Below are 25,572 nucleotides of genomic sequence, written 5' to 3' on the forward strand. Positions count from 1 at the left end.
CAACTATTTTGGAAGTAAATTTTGGAATAAGTGCGATGTGGTGCTGAGAAGAATGTACATTCTGTTGATTTGGGGTGGAGAGTTCTGTAGATGTCTATTAGGTCCACTTGGTGCAGAGCTGAGTTCAATTCCTGGATATCCTTGTTAACTTTGTGTCTCATGGATTTGTCTAATGCTGACAGTGGGGTGTTAAAGTCTCCCATTATTATTGTGTGGAGTCTAAGTCTCTTTGTAGGTCTCTAAGGACTTGTTTTATGAATCTGGGTGCTCCTGTATTGGGTGCATATATATTTAGGATAGTTAGCTCTTCTTGTTGAATTGATCCCTTTACCATTATGTAATGGCCTTCTTTGTCTCTTTTGATCTTTGTTGGTTTAAAGTCTGTTTTATCAGAGACTAGGATTGCACCCCCTGCCTTTTTTTGTTTCCATTTGCTTGGTAGAATTTCCTCCATCCCTTTATTTTGAGCCTATGTGTGTCTCTGCACGTGAGATGGGTCTCCTGAATATAGCACACTGATAGGTCTTGAGTCTTTATCCAATTTGCCAGTCTGTGTCTTTTAATTGGAGCATTTAGCCCATTTACATTTAAGGTTAATATTGTTATGTGTGAATTTGATCCTGTCATTATGATGTTGGCTGGTTATTTTGCTCATTAGTTGATGCAGTTTCTTCCTAGCCTCAATGGTCTTTACAATTTGGCATGTTTTTGCAGTGGATGGTACCGGCTGTTCCTTTCCATGTTTAGTGCTTCCTTCAGGAGCTCTTTTAGGGCAGGCCTGGTGGTGACAAAATCTCTCAGCATTTGCTTGTCTGTAAAGGATTTTATTTCTCCTTCACTTATGAAGCTTAGTTTGGCTGGATATGAAATTCTGGGTTGAAAATTCTTTTCTTTAATAATGTTAAATATTGGCCCCGACTCTCTTCTGGCTTGTAGAGTTTCTGCCGAGAGATCCGCTGTTAGTCTGAGGGGCTTCCCTTTGTGGGTAACCCGACCTTTCTCTCTGGCTGCCCTTAACGTTTTTTCCTTCATTTCAACTTTGGTGAATCTGACAATTTTGTGTCTTGGAGTTGCTCTTCTCGATGAGTATCTTTGTGGCGTTCTCTGTATTTCCTGAATTTGAATGTTGGTCTGCCTTGCTAGGTTGGGGAAATTCTCCTGGATAATATCCTGCAGAGTGTTTTCCAACTTGGTTCCATTCTCCCCATCACTTTCAGGTACACCAATCAGACACAGATTTGGTCTTTTCACATAGTCCCATATTTCTTGGAGGCTTTGTTCATTTCTTTTTACTCTTTTTTCTCTAAACTTCTCTTCTCGCTTCATTTCATTCATTTGATCTTCAATCACTGATACCCTTTCTTCCAGTTGACCGAATCAGCTACTAAAGCTTGTGCATTTGTCACGTAGTTCTCGTGCCATGGTTTTCAGCTCCATAAGGTCATTTAAGGACTTCTCTACACTGGTTATTCTATTTAGCCATTCGTCTAATCTTTTTTCAAGGTTTTTAGCTTCTTTGCGATGGGTTCAAACTTCCTTCTTTAGCTTGGAGAAGTTTGATCATCTGAAGCCTTCTTCTCTCAACTTGTCAAAGTCATTCTCCATCCAGCTTTGTTTCGTTGCTGGCGAAGAGCTGCGTTCCTTTGGAGGGGGAGAGGCGCTCTGATTTTTAGAATTTTCAGCTTTTCTGCTTTGTTTTTTCCCCATCTTTGTGATTGTATCTACCTTTGGTCTTTGACGCTGGTGACGTAGAGATGGGGTTTTGGTGTGGATGTCCTTTCTGTTTATTAGTTTTCCTTCCAACAGTCAGGACCCTCAGCTGCAGGTCTGCTGGAGTTTGCTGGAGGTCCACTCCAGACCCTGTTTGCCTGGGTATCAGCAGTGGAGGTTGCAGAACAGCGAATATTGCTGAACAGCAAATGTTTCTGCTGATCGTTCCTCTGGAAGCTTCGTCTCAGAGGGGTACCCGGCCATGTGAGGTGTCAGTCTGCCCCTACTGGGGGGTGCCTCCCAGTTAGGCTACTCGGGGGTCAGGGACCCACTTGGGGAAGCAGTCTGTCCGTTCTCAGATCTCAAACTCCATGCTGGGAGAACCACTACTCTCTTCAAAGCTGTCAGACAGGGACATTTAAGTCTGCAGAGGTTTCTGCTGCCTTTTGTTCAGCTATGCCCTGCCCCCAGAGATGGAGTCTACAGAGGCAGGCAGGCCTCCTTGAGCTGCAGTGGGCTCCACCCAGTTCGAGCTTCCCTGCTGCTTTGTTTACCTACTTAAGCCTCAGCAATGGCGGGTGCCCCCTCCCCCAGCCTTGCTGCCGCCTTGCAGTTCAATCTCAGACTGCCGTGCTAGCAATGAGCGAGGCTCTGTGGGCATGGGAGCCTCTGAGCCAGGTGCGGGATATAATCTCCTGGTGTGCCGTTTGCTAAGACCATAGGAAAAGCGCAGTATTAAGGTGGGAGCAACCCAATCTTCCAGGTGCCATCTGTCACAGCTTCCCTTGGCTAGGAAAGGGAATTCCCTAACCCCTTTTGCTTCCCGGGTGAGGCGATGCCTCGCCCTGCTTCGGCTCACGCTCAGTGGACTGCACCCACTGTCCTGCACCCACTGCCCAACAAGCCCCAGTGAGATGAACCCAGTACCTCAGTTGGAAATGCAGAAATCACCCGTCTTCTGCATCGTTCACGCTGGGAGCTGTAGACTGGAGCTGTTCCTATTCGGCCATCTTGGAACCGCCCCCTGACTTTGGGCATTTTGTTCACTCCTCTATTCCCAGTATCTAGAGCAGCACTTGTATACCAAAGGAACTCAATAAATATCTGAATGAATAAATGAATGAAAGACACAAGAGAAGGAGCTGGACTCTGCCAGTGGGTTTCAAATCAGCCTGAAATAGGCCTGGAAGTGACCGCACTGACTGTCTTGACAGCTCAGATTCAAATGTCTGGATGTATTTCCAAACCATCTAGCAGACAGATGCATCCACTCAACATGTATTTATTAAACACTTAATGAGTAAAAAGTACTGGGCTATGCAGTTAGGGGATAAATAGATAATCCTATCCCTAACCCACATCTGTGTAACACAGTGCGAATGATATGAGAAACATTTACAGAAAGCAACATGGTGAAGGGGTGAGGATGGAGTGAGGTACCTGGATCCAGTGCTGCTCCCTCGACAGTGATGATACAGAACAATTTGATCAGATCTCCCCGAATGACTGACGGTGTGTCTGAATGCACAGAAGCATTAAATATAGGACCTGGAAAAAAAGTAATGCCAGCCTCATTATTCTCTTTCATGCTTTTGTCAAATTCCATTCTTTGCACTCTAAGGGGCATCAAAATGTGGTTCTCTTCGCTGGGAACTGGTCTAGAAACTCACAAAATAGGTGTTCCAAGGTTGTCTCTCTTCTATTCAGAGAGACATGGGCATTAGGCACATTCAAGTGAGCTTCATCTTAAGATTACAACCAAAATAGAACTCTTCTGAAAGAATTACTTTTGCTCTGGCTTTTCTTTCTGGTGGCCACAGTGACCTCATTCGAAAGCTATCCTCCACCCTGGAACAGCCTGGGCTGGTTCTAGTTCAACATGGTTCACTTCTAGGCCAGGGTGGCTTAGGGATCAGAGAAACAGGGACTGAAGCAAGAATGCTTTTGGTCCTAGTGGAGTGAGTGGTCTCACTGCACTGTGCTGGGTGCTAGGGAAAGAGGCCCTGTTACCAAGAGGCTGAAATCTGGTAAGAAGACAGACATGCCAACAATGATGTTTCTATGAGGTGTGGTGGGAGCACTCAAGGCACAGCTTCAGCATGTCAGGGAAAATGGAGGCAGCCTGGATATGCCTTTTTCCATTTTTTTTTTTTTTTTTTTTTGAGATAGAGTCTTGCTCTGTCACCCAGGCTGGAGTGCAGTAGTGTGATCTCGGCTCACTGCAACCTCTACTTCCTGGGTTCAAGTGATTCTCCTGCTTCAGCCTCCTGGATAGCTGGGATTACAAGCACATGCCACTACGCCCTGCAAATTTTTGTATTTTTAGTAGAGATAGGGTTTCACCATGTTGGTCTTGAACCTGGTCTTGAACCCCTGACCTCAAGTGATCTGCCCGCCTCCCAGAGTGCTGAGATTACAGGTGGATATGCCTTTAAAAGACTATTCAGGTTGGGGAGGCTGTGTGTTGTGGGAGAGTTGGGAGTATATGGAAACTTTCAGTACTTTTTGCTCAAAAGCTGGGAACCCAAAACTGCTCTAAAAAATAAAGTCTGGGCTGGATGCAGTAACTCATGCCTGTAATTCCAGCTCTTTGGCAGGCTGAGGCAGGTAGGTCACTTGAGCCCAGGTGTTCAAGACTAACCTGGGGAACATGGCAAAAATCCCGTCTCTACAAAAATTAGCTGAGCACGGTGGTGCACACCTGTAGTCCCAGCTACTCAGGTGACTGAGGTAGGAGGAGGATTGCTTGAGCCTGGGAAGTTGGGGCTACGGTGAGTCAAGATCATGCCACTGTCTCAATAAATAAATAAATAAATAAAATTAAAATAAAGTCTGGTTAAAAAACAAAACAAAAAAACCCTACCAAAACTGGGTTTATCTTACATGCCTCCCTGAAAACGCTGCAGGCAGAATTCTTATTTTTAACTCACTTATGAATTCCTCTTAGGTGAGAACACTCCATAGCTTTCAGCTTAGCTAATCCTAAGAGTTCAATGTTTACTTTATCCCAACTCCTAAAATCTAGGAACAGGCAAACCTAAAAGAAATTCACAGAACATCAATGCTATGGGACTCCCTTTGGGTTTCCTGGGAAGCAACGATTGAAGGCCCTAGGTGCTGACTGTAAAACTCATTAGAAGTTAAGAATATAGGTATTACTACTTCTTGTTCAGATTGCCAGAAAGAAACAAGTATCCTAAAGTACCTTTTTTAAACTTGCAGAAGAAGTGGCCATGACAGAGGGAGTAACATGATGAAAGGGCTATATTTTCATTTCGACATGATGACTAATAAGGTGAATTCATCAGGTTGCTTTCCTAACCAAGTATATAAATATTTTGTGTTTTCCTGGGAGAAAGGTGAAGGATGGTTATAGAATACTGAACCCTAGTGGGGGTTAGGCAGCTCTAGGTAGAAACTGCTGAGAGTTCTGATTATTCAGGGAACAGCAGGGGCGCACGTAACTCTAAGGGGATAAAGAACTGACAGAATGGCTGTTCCAGGAAACGGGGAAAGGGATGAAAGCAAAGACAAGGAAGCCTGACCTACTTCTGGACATCATCCCCTTCAATTAAGTCAGCTCTCAGCCCTGCCTTCCTCAGGCCTTATACCCTGGACTTGCTCTGCCTGGAGCAGTGAGGTGGGGCAGGATTAGGCCAAACTGCCCGGAGTTGGCTCTGTGTGGTGACCGGGGACACTTATGCCATAGGCGGCCATCTGTCAGTGAGTACAGGTTAGCAGCAACCATGGTGAGCAAGGGCGGGCAGGGGCGTCACATTTTTCTCAGATTAGAAATTTCATGGTAATACACAGAACTACACTGAGGGGCTTTTCCAGTGCTCAGGCCCCTTCTAAGAGAACATAAAATGACAAAACATTAAGAAATTCTCATGGTTTTATCTCATGGATTATCTATTTAATTTGAAGCAGCAAAGAAGACTTACTTAATTCGAACAAATTTCACTTTTTCTTTATGTTTCCAAAGAAAACCCAAATACCTCCTAGGTCACGCTACAGTTCTCACTTCCCCTACTGGACGTGGGAATCAACGGAGCATTTGTGCTGCAGCTCACAAGGCAGACAAGGACTGGGGAAAAGGCCTGCATTGTGGTGAGCTATTCACAGGAGTGGATTTCCTCCTAATGAAATCAGCAGCTCACTGTTAATATGGGTCATTATCCCAGGCTTAGAAATATTTTCATTATGGTCAATTTCTGTGGTAATTCTGTTTTTGTGAGGGGATTTGTCTGGTTAACTTCACAGATGACAGGGTATGGTACAGAGAGTTTAAATGAACAACCAGAGTCACTAGGGGTCCCCCAATTCCTAGTCTGCAGAGAGTATAGGAACTACTTAACTTTTAAATACAAACATTGACATAAACCATGTTCCAACCTTGGCCTCCAAAAAAAGCTGTTAGTGGCAGTTTTTTTAACGAAAGCAAAAGTTACAGACCATCTGCATGTCCATCAATAGGGTAATGGCTAAGCAAATTCAAGTAGGTAAAGTCATTAAACATGGTATTAATGTTTACTTAGAATTGGTTACAATATGGAAAGTGCTGATCTTATAACACTAAAGGGAGAAAAGCAGGTCCTAAAATTGTATGTACAGCTTGATCTCAAAGTCATGAAGAAAACATACAAGAAAAACATTCTAGGAAGATGAACAACACAAATTAACAGTCTCTGGTAGGATGATGGATAAGCCTCTTTCCCTTCTTTCTACGTTACTATATTTTCAAATTTTCTATATATTACGAAGAAAAACATTTATTATTCTTCTTTTAAAAGGCCAAAGCCTACACTATCATATTTAAATACCATTTTCCTCTTGACACTTTGAATCAGTAAAATCCAGCACTCAGTAGGGCCCCTTGGTTTTTAATACCAAAAAGCAGGTGTGCTGAAATCAGGGGACAGGAAGGTGAACATTGGAAGAACCCCTTTGTTGTGTGTCTTAAGGTATGTCACTGATTTTTAGGAAGCAAAGGCTGTTCAGTTGCAAATCAATGTTTGCTGGTGGCTATTCAGGGCTATAGTATTGTTCTGGGCGCTGAATTTGATGGCAGCTTCTCCTAATTAAAATGTGAATTGGCTATGACAACTCTGTGGATTAAATAAAATAAAACCTTAGGCAATCTATTCAACCTGGAAGCTACAGTGGTTTTATCTGTTATGCTGAGATTTAAAGAATTGAGGAATAGATTCAACATCCATTCCTCACCCAGAAATACATACAAAATAGTCTGTGTCTCCCCTTTTCCACATAAGAGTTTAAAAAGAAAGATCAAATAACAAATGTAAAACAAGATGGAACAGATTCCTACAGACAGCAAAACAAATACACAAATAAAGGACAAAAACCACATAATAATCTCATCTCAACAGACAGAGAAAAAGCATCTGACCACATTCAACACCTTTCCATGACAAAAATACTCAACAAACTAGGAATGAAAAAAAAAAACTAAGAATGGAAGGAAACACACTAGGAGTGGAAGGAAACTTCCTCAATCTGATAAAGGGCATCTATGAAAATCCCACAGTGAACATGATACTTAAAGGTGAATGAGACTGAACGCTTCCCCCCTACGATCAGAAACAAGACAAGAATGTCCACTTGTGCTACTTCCATTCAACACTGTATTGGAGGTTCTGGCTGGGCAATTACTCGAGAAAAAGAAATAGAAGATACTCAGCTTGGAAGGGAGAAGTAAAACTAGTTCTATTCACAGATGACATAATCTTGTATTTTAAAAACTGTAACAAGTCCCCAAAATTTAGAATTAATTAGAATTAATAAACAAGTTCAGCAAGGTCACAGGATACAAGATCAATATACAAAAGCCAGTTGTACTTCTGAAAAACTGCAATGAATAAACAAGCTGAAAAGTAAATTCAGAAAGCAATTCTATTTACAATAGCTTCAAAAAGAATAAAATACTTAGGATAAATTTAACAAAAGAAACAAGATCTGTACACTGAAAACTACGAAACACCATGGAAAAAATTTAAATACCTAAATAAATGGAAAGATAGCCCATGTTTATGAACTGAAAAACAGTATTGTTAAATGGCAATGCTTTCCAAATTGATCTACAGAGTTAACACAATCCCCATCAAAGTCCCAGATGCCTGGACTGTAGAAATTAACAGGCGGATCCTAAAAGTTACATGGAAGTGCAAGGTATCCAAAATAGCCAAAACAATCTTGAAAAAGAACAAAATTGGAAGTCTCCAACTTCTTGATTTCAAAACTAACTACAAAGCTACAGTAATCAAATCATGTGATACTGGTATAAGAAGAGAAATCTAGATCACTGAAATAGAATTGACAGTCTAGAAATAAACCTTACATTCATGATTAAATTATTTTTGACAGGGGTGCCAAAACAAGTCAATGGAGAAATAATACACTTTTCAATAAATGGTGCTAGGACAACTGGCTATCTCCATGCAAAATAAATAAAGTTGGATCCCTTCTTCTTAACCACATACAAAAATTAACATGAAAGATAGCCTAAAATGTAAGACCTAAAACTATAAAACTCTTGGAAGAAATCATAGGTGTAAATCCTCACAACCTTAGATTAGGCAGTGATTTCTTAGACATAGCAAAAACACAAGCAACAAAAGGAAAAAAAAAAACCAGATAAACTGGACTTCATCAAAATTTAAAAATTTGATGTTTCGAGAGACATCATTAAGAAAGTGAAAGACAACACACAGAATGGGAGAAGATACTTTCAAATAATAATGTTTATGGCAGCACTATTCATAATAGCCAAAAAGTAGAAATAGTCTAAACGTCCATCAACAGATGAACGGATAAACAAATATGGCATATCCATACAATGAAATATTATTCAGCCATAAAAAGGAATGAAGTACTGATACCTGCTACAACATGAATGGACCTTGAAAACATTATGCTAAGTGAAAAATAGCAAGTCACAAAAGTCCACATATAATATGATTCAATTCATATGAAACACCCAGAAGAGGCAAATCTATAGAGACAGAAAGTAAATTAGTGGTTGCCAGGGGCAAGGGCATGGGGGCATAGGAATGATTACTAATGAGAGTGGAGTTTCTTCTTGAGGTGATTAAAATGTTCTGGAATTAGATAGTAGTGATGGTTGCACAAGTCTGTGAATATACTATAAACCACTAAATTGTACACTCTATATAGTGAATTTTATAGTATGTGAGTTATATCTCAATAAAGCTGCTATTAAAAACAAAGAGATACACAATAAAGGAGGTATGCTTTCTCCAAATCTAAGGGCTTAAATCAATATTTACCCTTTAATTTAAAGGTCAAGAGATGTTAGAAGATTATTTCACTATATACCATAAAAGGCTATAATAATAGAAAATAATACTAATAGAAAACAAACTTTATTAGAGTCTAGCTTACCTTTAATATAAATGCTAATCATTTAATTCAACAAATATCTTGCATTCATTATACTGATTCAATTGATACCTGAATTTTTACAGATGAGTATTAATTTATACATTCACAAATTTCTAACTAAAACCCAGGAACCCGGGGCAAAGTTAGTGAAAACATTTAGTATTAAACCCATAAATGATAATCCTTTGCATTGATATTCTAAATAAGATTGGGGTTTAAATACTTTTAAATCATCTTCCTACTGAAACACACACATACACAGACAGAGGATGTTAAAGATCTTCCACTTTTGGCAAGTAATTTAACACCTTGGGAGGCTCAATTCCCTCCTCTCTTTCTTTATACTCCACCATGTTCCCTAAAGTATCTGAAGTAGCTGAGCTTCAGCTCATTTTCTTAAAATGAAAGCAGAAATTAAAACATACATTCATCAAAAACTTGTACATGAATGTCCACAGCAGCATTATTTATAACAGTCAAGAACTGGAAACACCCAAATGTCCATCAACTGACGAATGGATAAACACAATGTGGCATATCCATATGATGGAATCTTATTCAGTCATAAAAATGAACAAAGCACTGATACATGCTACGATATGGATGACCCTTGAAAACATTTTGCTCCAAAAAAGAAGCCAGATACAAAGGCCACATATTATATTCCATTTATGTGAAATGTCCATAATAGGCAAAATGTATACAGACAGAAAGTAGATCATGGTTGCTGCAGAATGGGAGGTGGGGAATGGAGTGTGAATGGAGGGTATTGGCTAAGGGGTCCAGGTTTCCTTTGGGGTCATGAAAATGTTCTAAAACTGGTTGTGGTGATGATCACACAACTTTGTGAATATATGAAAAGCCACTGAATTACAGACTTTAAACAGGTATATTGTATGGCATATGAATTGCATCTTAACAAAGCTGTTTTAAAAAATGAGGGCATCTGATCAAAACCCTAGGGTCTCTTCTAGCTCCATCTATGATTCAACAGGGCTCACTGCTCACCTGAGGTTTGGAAGTCTATCTCAATAGGATTGGAGAGACCGGTTGCTGCTTCTCGCCAAAGGCTGCCCCTGACAGGAGACCAGGCTGTCACCATGCAGCGGTACAGCCCTGCATCTGAGACCTGAGTCTGGTACATTCGATAGCGGAACTCATCCTCCTGCACTTTTTCTAAAACAACACCATCCACCCGTGATGCATCTGTCCAATTCTCCAGCTTCACCACAGAATCCTGGTCCAGAGAGATGATGTACTTCGTTTCATTGGGACTGGAGAGGTCGCCGACAGGCTTCTCAGCCGTGATGAGAACAGAGTAGCGTGGCGACTTAATATTCTTGGAAGATACTTTGCAAGTCATCTCAAATGTATTTCCTGCAGCAAAGAAAGGCTTTGGCTGCCTCGCCTTCACCACAAGCACGGAATCTGGAATGAAGGACCAGAAGGATGTGATTTCCAACAAGATCAGTTAAAATAAAAATGCAACTAAAAGCAAAATAACCAAGAAATAGAAATTTATTTGCAAATTGCCACACAAAAGCACCTATGAAAATCTGGAAACTCAGAAAGAAAATCATGTGTATCTATAAGCAGGCTAAAACCACCCCATTGGAAGTAATCATCTGAAATGAATCAATGGGTATCAGGAGAGAGGAAATTATGGTGAGAACTGGTTTGAAGGATTTTTAAATCCTTAAGAAGTTTCACCAGGAAGAATTTGGGAACCCGCTATTGGTGCTCCAAAAGATGCAAGGCAGAGGGCACTCCTAGCAAGGTGGGAAAGACATGGTTGAACACAACACCATGACCTCCAAGCCAGGCTCCTGGCCATACATACCATTTGCCTCTCCTCCCCAGGGGTCTGCTAAATGCAGGGAAAGTGCTCCTAGCTAAGCCAGCCTGCAGGGAGGAATACAGCAAGGGAGAAATGAATTCTCCCGGTTTAATCATATGATAGTGACATTACAGAACAGATATATTGCTAAAATGACTGTAGCGTATGTATTTGCAGATCTAATAATTTCCACTTGGTTTACGCTTTAATTTCAGAAATGCTGTTTAAACATTTTGAGAGGTGTCTACGGCTACGCTAACTTTAGGTTTAAGTGGATTATTCCTTGCGTCTCTGTCAAAACAACAATGCCTAGGCATGTATACATTAGAATTCATCTATTATAGTAGCACAACATCAGGCACTTGGAAGGTACTTAAATATTTGTTGAGTGGATGAATAAATGAATTAGATACATTCTTTTTATCCTTTAATAAGATGATTAATCCGATAATCCATCCAGTTACAAGATGAGATTTTTACATTAGATTTTTTGGAACACTTGTTCCACCAAACTGATTAGCAGAACATATATATTATGAACTCTCTCCAGAACCACTGACTGCTGAGCTTCTACTGATCCACCACATTCTTTCTTGATTTTCCTGTGAGTTCGGTCATTCATTCATCAATTTAAACATGTATTTATTGACAGCCTTCCATACTGCAGGTACTGGAAACATAACGGTGAACAAATAAATACAAAAATCCCTCCCTTTATATGACAGTGAAGGAAGACAAACGAAATAAGTAAAATATATGATATGGTTATATGGTGATAAATGTTTAAGAGATAATAAGCAGCTAAGGAAGAGAAAAAGCATGGATTTGTATTTGGAAGGAAGGTGTGTGTGCCACAACTGTAAATAGAGTGATCAGGGACATCCTCACTGAGGAGGCAACATTTTAAAAAGAACCTGAGCTGGGTGTAGTGGCTCACGCCTGTAATCTCACTGATTAGAGAGGCTGAGGCGAGAGGATTGCATGAGGCCAGGAGTTTGGGATCAACCTGGACAACACAGCAAGACCCTGTGCCTCTAAAAATAAAATTAAATAATTAGCCAGGCACAAAGCATGTGCCTATAGTCCCAGCTACTTGGGGGGCTTGAGTCCAGGAGTTTGAGGCGACAATGAGTTATGATGGTGCCACTGCACTCCAGCCTGGGTGAGAGAGCAAGACTGTGATTCTAAAAAAATAAAATTAAAATTAAAAATAAAATAAAATAAATAAAAAAGACCTGAAGGAGGTGAGGGAGCAAGTCCTATCCATCTTGGGAAGAGCATTCTAGGCTGATGGAACAGCAGGCAGAAAGCTAGAAGGCAGGAGCACACTTGGTGTATTTGAGGAACCTGGAAGGGCAGAGTGGCTGGATGGAGTGGGTGCTGGGGAGGGTGCTAGGTGAGGCCAGAAGATAATGGGACCAGTTGGTACAGAACATCTAAGACCACTTAGAGGACTCTGGGTTTTGCTCTGAGTGAGATGGGGAGGCTTTGAAGGTTTAGAGCGGAGGAGTTTTAGGACCTGACTTATATTTAACAGGATTGTTCCAGCTGCCATGTGCTAGGGCAGAGCAAGACGATCTGGGAGGCCAGGGATGTAATCCAGGCAAAGGTGGCGCCATAAATGGCAGAGTGTGAAAAGTAGCCAGATTCTAAGTCAATTTTAAGAACGAGGAGTCAAGGATGAAGGTTTTGGGCTGAGCCACTAGAACAATGGTGCTGGAGAAGGCTGGGAGAAGACAGCTGGCAGATGTGATGGGAAGCGTCCTTTTGAACAGAAGTTTGAGATGCCTGTTAGTCAAGTAGTGTCAAGGAGGCAATGTAATATTGAGTCTGGAGTTCTGGAAAGAGGTCCGGGGTAGACATGTAAATCTGGAGTCACTGGTGTCTAGATGGTATTTAAATTCATGAGATTAGAGACATCACCAAGAAGGTGAGGTTAAATAGAAAAGAAGTCCAAGTCCAAGGACTATGTCCAAAGACTATGTACTGAGGTAGTCTAATGTTCCAGGGTCCAAAAAATGAACAGAAGCCAGCAAAGGAGGCTGAGAAATAGCTAATAAAGTTGGAAGAAAGCCCTGAGAAGCCAATGTCCCACAAGCCAAGGGAAAAACCAAAGCATTCCCAGGAGGAGGGAATCACCTGTGTTAAATTCTGCTAAGTCAAATAAAATAACTGACAATAGGATTTTCCAATATGATGATTACTGTCCATCTTACCACAAGCAGCTGAGGGGAAAGCCTGATTCGAGTAGGTACCAGAGAGAATGGAAGGATAAAAACCAGACACACTGAGTACTTATACATCAAATATTGTTGTTATAAAAGGAAAAAGTAATAAGTAGACAAATGGGTGTGGGAAACACAAAGATGGATGAATAAGCAAGATCAATATTAGCATATAAAAAAAGGCGGGGGGTGCCTGGCACGGTAGCTCATGCCTGTAATCCTAGCACTTTGGGCGGCCAAGGCAGGAGGATCGTTTGAGGTCAGGAGTTCAAGACCAGCCTGGACAACACAGTGAGACCCTGTCTCTACCAAAAAAAAAAATAGCCAGGCATGATGATAGAGGCCTATAGTGCCTCTAGTTCCAACTATTCGGGAGGCTGAGGTGGGAGGATAACTTTAACCTACCTAGGAGGCTGAAGCTACAATAAGCCATGATCATGCCACTGCATGTCAGCCTGGGTAACAGAGCAAGACCCTGTCTCAAAAAAAAAAAAAAAAAAAAAAAAAATTAGCTGTATGTGGTGGTGAGCACCCACAGTCCCAACCGCTCGGGAGGCTAAGGTGGGAGGATCACTGGAGCCCAGGAGGTCGAAGCTGCAGTGAGCTACAATCACACCACTGCACTCCAGCCTGGACAACAGAGTGAGACCCTGTGTCTAAAAACAAAACAAAACTAAAACAACAACAAAAAATACCACAACCCTCACTCCCCACCCCCTCTAAAAAAAACCCAAGGAAACCTGGATCTAACAGCACATTGACAGACCAATGGGAAAGGTCCAGAAGGGAGAGAATTACCAAAGACATAAGAGAGAGCAGCCATGGTCTAAGTAGTGAGAGGGGCTGGCCTCTGCCAGGACATATGCCACGTGACCTGGTCTCAGCCCTGGGGCAGCGTGAATGAGAATTCTCCTGATTATTTCTACTTTTAGGAGAATAGGAAGCAGGGCCAACAGCTGAGAGAGAAGCTGTGGGAGGAGGTTTGCAGAGACAGAAGGTGATATGCAGTAATCACTTAGGAGAGTGGGGAAATAAACAGACTAAGGAAATGCACAATAATTCCCAGGCAGTGCCGAGAGCCCACTTGTCACAAGTGACCACTACTTTAAAGGGAGATCAGTCAACATGTTTGAATGTTTCTCTCCAACCACATTAGGTCTGTGGGCACAGGTAGGGAGGCTACAGAAAGCTGCCTTTGAACTGGGTTGTGGTTTGGCCAGAGTCTAATGCAAACCGAGGGGAAGGGAGCTAGGGGTGTATGCAAGGGAGTGATTAAAACTGACTGGGAATTTAGGCTAGGTAACAGTAGGTGACCACATAACTTACCCCTACCTCCCAGCCTTAGCTCTGAGAATGAAAGAAGGTGCTATCATAATGTACACCGGTCCAGGTGTATGCTGGACTACAAATGGGAACCCTAGTGAGAGAGACGTGAAGACACAATGGGAGTGAAGGACGATGTCAGGTGGTTAGGATTAACAGATTGTTGGCCCCAGTAGGGTTGGGGGATTGTTGCTCGAGTACTAGACGCAGCGGTATAGAAAGACAGGAGATATGTTTAGAGAACAGGATGCTTGAAATTGAGACTGTGGAGGGGTTTCAGTTATCAGAAGGGAGACAGTCTAATGTAGCATATAAGCATGTGCGTGTAGGACCAAAATAGGATAGAGGACATGATGACTACAGAGAAGAGGACAAGCAACTGAGAATGACAGGATTAACTGTATTAGAGTTCACCACCTTGGCTGCACATGAAAATCACTGTGGGAGCATTTAAAAATTCCAGTGCCCAGAATGCGTATACTTCAGACCAACTAAAATAGAATTTCTGGTGGGACCCGCCTGATCTCGTCTGATCTTGGAAGCTAAGCAGGGTCGGGCCTGGTTAGTATCTGGATGGGAGAATTTCTGGTGGGACAAAGCACCAGCATTTTTTTTAAGTTCCTAGGGTGCTTCCAAATGTGACCCAGTGCTCTACACAAATACTGAAGTTAGCAAGATGGGAGCAGTGTCAGACAGAGTGGCCATGAAACAAACGCTAACATCTTCAAAGAATGAACGGAGGACCTAGGAGGCAACAGGCAATAGTAACGAGAAGAGGTGGTATGGTGTGATGATGACACGAGATTCGAAGCTAGATATTTTTAGGAGTGAGCGAAAACGGCCTGGAAGCTGCAGGGAGGATCAAGGAGGGCACCTGCCCCACCTCTAGGCCCAGTTATGAGAAGTGTGGGAAGAAAATGGGCACCACTTAGGTAGGCTCTGGGGGAAACTGTCCTCAGAGAGGTAACTGTTTCTCCAGGGGAAAGAGTGTCCTCAGAGTCATCATGTTTAACGCAAGAAAGAGAAAAGGAACATTCAGAGGTAAAGTTCAGGAAACAAGAGACTTGGCTGATTGACAGTGGGTTTGAGAGGGACCTCTCTGGGGCTTGGGGACAGAGGAGGGGTGATAGTGAGTCCAAAGAGCACGTGCAACGGGTCGCATGGCAATCAATGTCCAGGACACACATTCCTAGTGTAAGTGATAACCTGCAGAGGGTGACTGTGCATCAACACACAGCAGCATGACTTAAGCAAAGACAAAACAAAAATGAATAACAAGAAAAAAGTTCCTACCTTCTAATGCCCAAAATATGTTAACAGGCTTGGAGAAGACATCCTTGCTTTTCACCCAGCTGTTGTTCCGCTGTTTGGTCCAGGCAGACACAACACAGTAATAATTGCCTCTGTCTTCCTCTGTAGTCCTTTGGATCCGGAAATTGAATGTGTCTGTATGTTCCTTAGTAAAAATAAAGTCTCCATCCTGGGCCCGCTGCTTGCTCCTCTCTCCATATTTTAGCGTCCAGTCCCCATCCATGACTGCAAGCAGCTCGCTGGTCACCACATTGTCGCTGCGCCGGTTCATTCTGTAGTACCACGAAACCGTGAATCGGACATTCGCCTCCCCATTCTTCGTGTCCACCACCCGGCATGCCAGCTCTGTGGGGTCATCTGCAAACCCGGGGACCTTGGAAGCATTCAGGTACACCTGGTAGTCTGGTTCTGAATAAGAGAGACAGAAAGGCCAGGATAGGAAAATAATTAGAGTAACATGGCAAGAATTAGCAAAACGAATGAGACAAAGACTGCTCTTGTTTTGACAATTAAATGCTTCTCCTGCCGGACTAGAGAGACAGAAATCAGTCATGGCATTGGATAGGATCCTAGAACAGTGTTTTTGCAAAACTTGTAAAACACCGCCTCTTATACCTCCCACCCCAAGAAAACCTCCCAAGGACAGAAGCCCAATGTCCTTGGCCAGAGTCTTGATCTTTCCATGGCACTGGGGTCTGCTGTCAGTTTCCCCAAGAGGTTAAGGTCTTCTGAGAAGAATCTCTTAAGAAGCTCAGTGTCCACCCCCTACCAAGATTGCTCTGGAATGCCAAGCAAGCCCACAGACCTCCAACACCCCCACTGGAACAGTATCGGAAAACCCCACCCAACAGTAAATTCCAGAACTCGAGGCCCATCAGTGGCACAGTGGCTCAGCTTCCTGTCACCCTTGGCCATGCCCTAAATGCAAGGCCCTCAGGCCATCATTCCCCCTACATATTTCTGTCCTCACTTTACCGTTCCTCTGACTTTTTCTGCGGAATCTGTGTTCAGTAGTCAATAAGCACTCCCATCCTCAAACTCTCCCACAGACATTCTCGCTACTGCCACATGTAACTCACCTGTGTCACTGTGAATCTGGCCCTAATGAGCACTCCATGTCCCTGCAGAGAAGGGTGGGAGGGAAGCTAGCATTCTCCTAGCATCCCCTTGCCTCTGCCACAGTCCTGTTTTCACTGGGAGAAAAACCCCTCCTTCCTCTGGGGTTCACTGCATCAATTTAATCCATTTCTGCACCTCCATGAGAATCTGTCCTCCTTGGCCCCAAGGCTTCCTCCATACTTGCCAAGGAGTTGATGTTGGAATCCTCTTATGGCTTCCTCTCCTTTCTCCCAGCTCCTCTACACCTGATTACTCAAGGTTCTCCAGTCTCCACACAGTCTCACGCCACTTGATGATGTGAGATGCACTACAAACTTCCACTTATTCTTCAATGTCACCTGGTTCTGGGTCCCCAGAAGGGATATACTCTGTGCTCCCATAAGCCATCTATGCACTTTTGTATGCCAGTTAGCCCACTCCACAATGACTCTTTGCTTACAGTCTCATCCTCAAGCTCCAAAGACACTGCCTTTTATGCAGTAGGCACTCAGTAAATGTTTACTGCCTTAATCTTCAGGCTTTTAGAAAAGGCTACATTTTTCTTCTTCTTCTTCTTTTTTTGGACAGAGTCTTACTGTGTTCTCCCAAGTGGAGTGCAGTGGCGCGATCTCAGTTCACTGCAACTGCCTCCCAGGTTCAAGCGTTTCTCATGCCTCAGCCAACCAAATAGCTGGGAATTCAGAAACACACCACCACACCCAGCTCATTTTTGCATTTTTTAAGTAGAGACAGGGTTTTGCCATGTTGGACAGGCTGGTCTCAAACTCCTGACCTCAAGTGATCTGCCCACCTCAGCCTCCCAAAGTGCTGGGATTACAGGAACGAGCCACCGCACCCGGCCTATAAAGGGCTACGTTTTTCTTCCATAGCACTTTGCCTTCTGGGAGAAAAATACTACTACCTAAACAGAACTTTCCATTTATCAACACTCTTTATCTGCATCACCTTGATCAAAGTTTAGTTTTATTTAACATTGTTTTCATTTATGACATACAGGTTACAAACTGCTGAGGTCAAGGAACTTTTCTTGTGTTTTACACTTCTAATGGAATTTATAACATCATGATTTCTCCGAGAATGATTCAGTGGGCCAGGAAATGGAAAGAACTCAAAATCCTAATTCCTCAAATGTCATCTTCGCAAGTATTTAATTGCTTGTGCCCATCCATGGGAGTACATCGTACTGTGATGTGGACACCGTAGAGAAATCCACAGGCTGTGGGACTGCCAGGGCTAGAGAGGAATCCACTGGCCATCCTGACTGCTCATTTTACAGGCTCATATGCTGTCACACTACTAGGGGATATCCTGAACCTGGGCATGGTGCTAATACACCACACCACATATCACCCTAGCAAAAACTGACTGAAGGACACACACCACCCAACTGTGTTTACACCATCATATGCAAAAGATAAGGAATGCTCAAATTACTCCACATCTAAACTTTCCTGTCGAATTCAGGATGCAGCAATGTGGGTGCAGAGCAGGACAACTAAGTCCATCTCATGTGGAAAGGGCAGATTTGCACCAGCTGTGCATAGAGCAAGACTGCCCCAGAACACTGAGCATCAACTATCTGTAGGCAGCAGCCAGCAGTGGCTGTTACATGGAGCCTCCAGTCCATTTCAAGCACAACACATAAGACCCTTCCTATGTGGCATGAGACTGTGTGGGGACTGGAGAACCATAACCCTGAACAGCGAACTGTGAGGCAGCAGAGAACAGTGGTGAGGAGCTGAGGTCTGGAGCCAGACTGTTTTCAAATCCTGGTTCTGCCATTTACTTGCTATTGACCTTGGGCAGATTACTCAGATCTCTGGTGCCTCACCCATACAAATGGGGATGACCGTAACTAGCTCATAATGTTATTGTGAGGGTTAAGAGTTAAAATATACTGTACTTAAAATGCCTAGATTGGTGCCTGGTGTGTGTGTGTATGCAGGTACACACATATTCGTATACACATACACGTGTATATATTTGTGATCACTATTCACAGTTCCCATTTCTGAGGGGAGAGCTTTAAAGAAGTTAGTGACTTGGCCACACAGTTCAAAAGTGGCAGATGGGAACGGAGCCCTGTCTTCTACCACCTTTCAAGTGCATCCTTAGCTCACAGATGAACCAAACCTACTGTCTTCTAAACTTCGTATTTTCTAAGTTCCACTGACTGACATATGATTTTTAGGAACGCTGAGTGCAGTGCTGCCATGACACTAAGTTACTGCCACAGGGAATCTGACCCAGAAGACAGCTCCCTGCAGGCCCTCGCCTCAGCCTGACTGACCAGTGTGATCCAAAACACCATGAAGTTGCCTGTGGGGACTCCTCTTCTGTCTCCTCACAGGTGACAGACCCTTTGATCCTTAATGGTTTACGTCCACCCCCGTGCAGATTCTTTCAGAGTGGCACCTTTTCAAAGGCTGTCAAAACTATGATGAAAGATGGCAGATGTTCATTGCAGCATTATTCACAAGGGCCACGATATGGAATCAACCCGTGTCCATCAACAGACGAATGGATTAAAAAAATGTGGTATATATACACAATAGACTACTATTCAGCCATAAAAAAAAGAACAAAATCCTGCCATCTGCGACAACACGGATGAACCTGGAGGACAGCGTTAAGTGAAATAAGCCAGGCACAGAAAGACAAATACCACATAATATCAGTTGTATGTGGGAGCTCAAAAAGCTGAGCTCATAGAAACAGACAGTAAAGTGGTGATTACCAGAGGCTTGGGGATGGAGAGGGGAGAATGCTAGGCAAAGGACACAAAATTTCAGTTAGACTGGAGGAATAAGTTCCAGAAATCTATTGTACAACATTGTGACTATAGTTAATAACCATGTATTGTATACTTGGAAACTGCTAAGAAAACAGATCTTCAACATTCTCAGCACAAAAAATTATAGGTATGTGAGGTAATGGATATGTTAATTAGCTTGATTTAGCCATTCAACAATGTACACATATTTCAAAACACCATGTGGTACACCACAAACATATATAATTTTAATCTGTCAATTAAAAAAACATGTTCGAGTGACTTGACTCACCTATTAGTGGTCAGATCACAGAACACACAGAAAAGGTGGTCAAAACTAGCTCCTGTGCCAATCACCTGGGCAGCTCTCTCTCTCCTCCCACTCCCTGGCCTGCTCACACCCCAAAGCTCACTCCCCCAGACATGAAAACCCAGCTTTTCCTTAGCCTCCAGACCCAAACACTGGCCTGAGCTGAGGTCTGGGCATTCTGACTGGGCATCCATGGCATCTTTACTGCAGCACGCTCACAACCGAATTCACCTCACTCCATATCTGCCTCTGCAAACACACACACACACACACACACACACACACACACAGCGAGCAAGCGAGAGAGAGAGACAGAGAGAGAGAGAGAGCTAAAACCTTGTTCCAAACACAGCCAGCCCCACCTCCAAACTTTTCAACAACCATTCCTGCTACCACATTCCCGCCATTCATTCTCAAGGTCACTCAGTGTCAAAGGTGTGCCATCTTCAACGCTCTCCCTTCCTTCCCTTCCACCTCTCCACTCTGAGGGTTCCTAAGTCTCACACATCCTACCTCCTCAGTGTCTCTTCCATTTATTTGTTCCCAGGCCTGATGCCGAGTAGATACTTTATGAATATTTGCAAATAGAAGTGAAAACCTCATGAAGAACACCTTCACCCTGGCCCTCACTCCCTCTAGCCAAGACTGTAATAACAATCTCCCAATGCCACCTGACATGACTGACATGACTGCTTGGGCATCTGCTCCATAAACCTCCCATGGCTTCTTGTCTCACCTACTGAGTTAAGAAAATGCTCCCCAGCCTGGCATTCAAGGCCCTCCACTGCGTGCACCCAGCCGTAGCACCCACGGCCTTCTCAACTCCACTCAGATGGTACCTCTCACCATTCCCTAGCTACTCCTATGCTTCCAGTTTATCTGCCTTCTTTCCTGCTGCTCTGTCTGCCTCAGCACCTGGGCCACCTGCTCGGTAAGTAGTTTAAATAATGACTGAAGAGATTCTTTCATTCTACTCCATTCTCCACCCTGAAATGAATCTGTTTGAATCCTACGTACCCAAACACAGCGGAATGAGAGTACGGGGGACTTGCACAATGTGTGCATCTAGCTATAGGAATTCCATCTTGGAAGGAAAGAAAAATCTCTTCATTGACCTCAACAGTTGGTCTCTTCGTTCTCTCTTAAAACTAACCTTAGGCCTCAGAAAAGGAGGCGTCAGTTTTAATGCAAAGGCAAACAAAAACAAATGGATTCTTGGCTTGTGAACTTATGAGGGGCAGATTCATTTGAACTATCCACCAGCCTTGTAGCTCAACTTTAGACTTACTCTCCTGGAGAAGATATGATTCCACCACGTCAGAATGGTAGGAGTAGGAGTGGGTTCTGATTTCTTTTTTGTTTTGGTGCATGGACAGAGATTGTCCTTTAACATTGTTTTACAATTTTAAAAATGGTTTGCAGAGATTGTGCCCTTCTTCAAGGCCTGTCATGCACACACCTCTTCTGTGTATCCTCTCCTACTCAACGGAGAATGCCTCCTTTGAACTCGCATGTCACACTCCTATTTCGTATTCAACAAATCCCACCGCCTGCCAAGCTCCCTGCTCTCTAAGGGTTTTATGTGAATCCTGCCTTGAACTTTGGTTATTCGTATGTATGTCTTATGGGCTTTCCACAGGACTCTTCCCAGGGCCAGGGACTGCCACCTTGATTCTCTGTACGTGCTGTGCATGCAGTGCCTTGTACATAAAAAATACTAACATACTGGCTGAATTGAACTAAATTTAATATTTTGCATTAAAATGCTCATTTTGGGCACAGGCATTTCACCACTGATTACTGCTACATTCTGCTTGATCTCATCAAGAAATCAGCTAAGAATGCAATGGTGGTTATGTTTAAAAACTGCTTATCATTAAGATGCATACTAAAGTGTTTAACAGTGAAATGGCATGATGTCTGGGATATAGTTTATACTCTTCTAGAAGAAAAAAGTGTGTGTTTGTGTGTGTGTGTCTGTGTGTGTCTGGTGTCTGGAATAGGGAAGAGAGATAAAATAACATCAGCAAAATATTGATTATTGTTGAAGTTGGTGGTTATTTCTTCAACTGTGAATATTTGTAAATTTCTATTTTTAAAAGTTAAAAACAAACAACAACACACACTGTAAGCCCTCTCACAGAATACTGAGGCCAGTCCAAGTGCGGCATCACTAACGTTCTGAGAAGCAGGGATCTGCTCCCTAATCTGGATGCCAGGAAGGTGTCTGCTCATGTCCACACCATCTCCCAAGCTACACACAGACTCCAAAAGAGTGACCCTCCCCCAAAGAAAGGCTTTAAAAATAATGGCTCATTAGACTCCTTTGTCACAACTTTCAAAACAATGAAAAGCTTTCAGAATCACTGGCTAATTTGTAAAAACAAGTATTGTGGGCCTACTATGTGCAGGAGCCTGATCTAGAGATTTTCATACAAAATACCTCCTTTTACTCTCATGACAATTTTGTAAGGAAGGTATTATTATCCCCATTTTACAATAATAATGCTAAACAACGAGCATTTATCAAGGGCTTTCCATATGCCAGGCACCACGCTATATACTTTCCTTGCATTTTCAATTAATCTCCATAACAACCTTATAAAATTGGTACTATTTTCATGTACATTTCCAAATGAAAAACAAAAAGCAAAAGTTAGAGGAGCTAAATTAGAAGACTAAGGCCTTGCAGAGTGTGTGAGAGCAGAATTATAGGACAGGCTTTGGCTCCGTGGCCTGGCTCCTACTATGATCAAATTGTGCAACCTCCTTACACACCCACGTTATTAATCTTTCTCAAAGCCTGCTACTTCCCGGAAGACAAGAGTGATGACAACAGCTGAAGCACTAATCCTGAACTGTGTACAACAGGACCATGTTCTAATACCCCCTCTGAAACTTAGTTAACTTGGCACAGCTAATTATATGAATGGCTGCATGCACCAGTTAGAAGAAACAGGAGTACTCAGCCTCTGCTGATGACAGGGTTTTATTATTTTGAATTGGATAGGTACTTTAGAGGCAGCTGAGCATATTGACCAATTGTCAAAATGACACCACGATCATCATTTGTATAACAATTAAATATTCACCAACATTTAATGAGTGAAGGCTACAAATAAGGAGCTATTGTTGTTAGGAGGGGGTGGGAGGGGAGACTTGTTACCTTACTGTGGCAGAACCATTATGAGGATGGATGGAGCACTAGCCATTTCAGAGCAATAAAAATAACATCATTTTAATGCAACATCTATGCCTGCACCCGAAGAAATACTCATGAAGGACCAGGCACGGTGGCTCACACCTGTAATCCCAGCACTTTGGGAGGCCGAGACAGGCAGATCACCTGAAGTCAGGAGTTTGAGACCAGCCTGGCCAACATGGCGAAATCCCATCTCTACTAAAAATACAAAAAAAAATTAGCTGGGCATGGTGGCGGGCGCCCTGTAGTCCCAGCTACTTGGGAGGCTAGGGCAGGAGAATCGCTTGAACCTGGGAGGTGGAGGTTGCAGTGAGCCAAGATCGCACCACTACACTCCAGTCTGGGCGACGAAGCGAGACTCCATCTCAAAAAAAAAAAAAAAAAAAAAAAAAGAAATACTTACAAAGTTTTTCTTTCTTCATCCTCATTTGCTCCTCCCAGAGAAGGAAAAGTGAATTATTAGCCTTGAGGGGGAGGAAAAGTGCTGGGTGTGGTCAGCTCAACCCCTTTCTCTAGCTCCTCTTAAGCAGCTGCTTTTAGGACACACATGCTCCTAATTCCTCTACGCTGGGCTCCTCCATGCCCTAAGACAAACTCTTAGGTCTTAATTGGTTAAGAACTTGGTGGCGAAGACCCTCAAACACTAACAAATCATCATCGCCACCACCAAGAAAATGCAGTGAGCATTTAAGAGCTAGGCACTGTACTAAGCACTGTATATGCATTATCATATTAAACCAGGAAACCAAAACTTACTTGGAAATGTTAATCGACACACCCGAGGCAACATACCTAGAAGGAGGACTAACACATGTCTCCTGACTCCAACATTTGGCCACGTGCACTTCTGCCTTCCAGAATAATCTTGGACAGACAGCTGATAACAGTTATCCTTAAAAAACCTACAGGTCTAAATCTTATCGCCTATAAATGGCCCAGAACTCTAAAGTTTCTACCAAGTACTTAGCAGATTAACAGTTCCTTTTAAAGAAAATAATTACCTTCCTTGCTGGCACACTGCTGAAGAGGGGCCAGTCCTTTAGTGGGGAAGAATGCAAATCAGGTTCTTAAGACTGAACAGCAGAACTCAACTCTGCCTCCTCCAGCTCTTATATCCAAAGCCTGTAGAACCCCTTCCAATTAACACCACAGAAGTCTGGTACTTCGGGCAGAGAGCTCAACCATGAACTGATTAGTATCCAACTCTTGCCAAAGGCTCATTTAAGACATCTGATAGCAGAAGGAGATGGCTTAATGTGCAGATTAACTAGCCATTCTGCTAGGTTCTCTGTTTTAGACATATACTAAATTGGATCAACACAAAGCATCATTTGTCCCCCATAGTAATTCAGCTTCTTACAGAAACCCTTCACACACTTAAGATTTATGTCCTCAGCTTTTATAGAGGGTGGATATAAGAAACATCCATTTAAACAATCATTTAGGGCCTTTTGTAAAAGAACAGTTGAAAGCCCTGTCCATTATGTTTTCCAATGCCCCAAAATGAAAAAGCACATGACAAATTCAGTGCCAAGAGAAAGTTTGTCTCGTTGAAAGAGTTTATGTTTTCCTTCCTCAGAGAACTGTATAATCACACCTTTTTTTTTTTTGTCTCAACTCTTCAGAACTTCAGAGGCAAATTCAGTGCTCAAATATAATAACTAATTCATACCAACCACCTTGCAATATCTATTCTTCTTTTACCCTTTTGATCTTGATTTTATTTTTATGTCTCCTGCTTTAAATTGTACCTCATTTTGCAAGCCAACTTAAATCTTTTTTTTCTTTCCCTTCAAAGTAGGACATACATTCTAAGTAAAAGAGGTTTTTTCTCAACATCTAAAAAATTATCATGATCCTCTCAACGGCTGCAAGTGCTCTGGACTTGCCAGGCCCATTCACGTCATCGCCCCGTCTTCCTGCTTAGCACAGTGCAACTCTAGAAGACCCCAATCAGCTTCAATCCCTTCACCTAGCTCAGTACACAAGCCCCAAGCAAATGAAGACAAGAACTACCCAGCCCTTAGGACTATGCTCTGGAGTTTCAGGAGTGAAGCTGAGCTGAGTCCCAAGGCCAAAAATATTTTCACATTGAACATTTAATGCATATAAGGTCCTTAGTCCAGTGCCTGGCACACAGTAGACGCTCAATAAATGGTAATTATTCATTTTGATCTGTCAAGTGACAAAACTGAGTTTTGCATGTTACCTATGTAGCAAACCAACTCTCTCGAAAACTTTTCTGTGACACATTCCAGAGTTATATGACCTAAGACCACCTATATAAACAGAGTGCTTGGCAGGTTGTCTGTCTATCTTTTTTTATCACTTCTCGGTTAC

At 42.7% G+C, this 25,572-nt stretch overlaps 1 protein-coding gene across 1 annotated transcript in view; it reads right to left on the minus strand.

Moving 5' to 3' along the window:
* PTGFRN (prostaglandin F2 receptor inhibitor) overlaps positions 1-25,572 on the minus strand; it is an 80,656-nt gene that overhangs the window by 13,270 nt on the left and 41,814 nt on the right. Inside the window, exons 5-7 of the mRNA XM_024247537.3 lie at positions 15,811-16,236; positions 10,141-10,560; positions 3,151-3,258 (exon numbers count right to left, since the gene is read on the minus strand). Of these exons, the coding sequence (XP_024103305.2) occupies positions 3,151-3,258; positions 10,141-10,560; positions 15,811-16,236 (954 nt within the window). The remainder of the gene's footprint in view (positions 1-3,150; positions 3,259-10,140; positions 10,561-15,810; positions 16,237-25,572) is intronic.

This window comes from Pongo abelii, chromosome 1 (assembly GCF_028885655.2).
Source record: "Pongo abelii isolate AG06213 chromosome 1, NHGRI_mPonAbe1-v2.0_pri, whole genome shotgun sequence".
Taxonomy (NCBI): Eukaryota; Metazoa; Chordata; class Mammalia; order Primates; family Hominidae; genus Pongo; species Pongo abelii.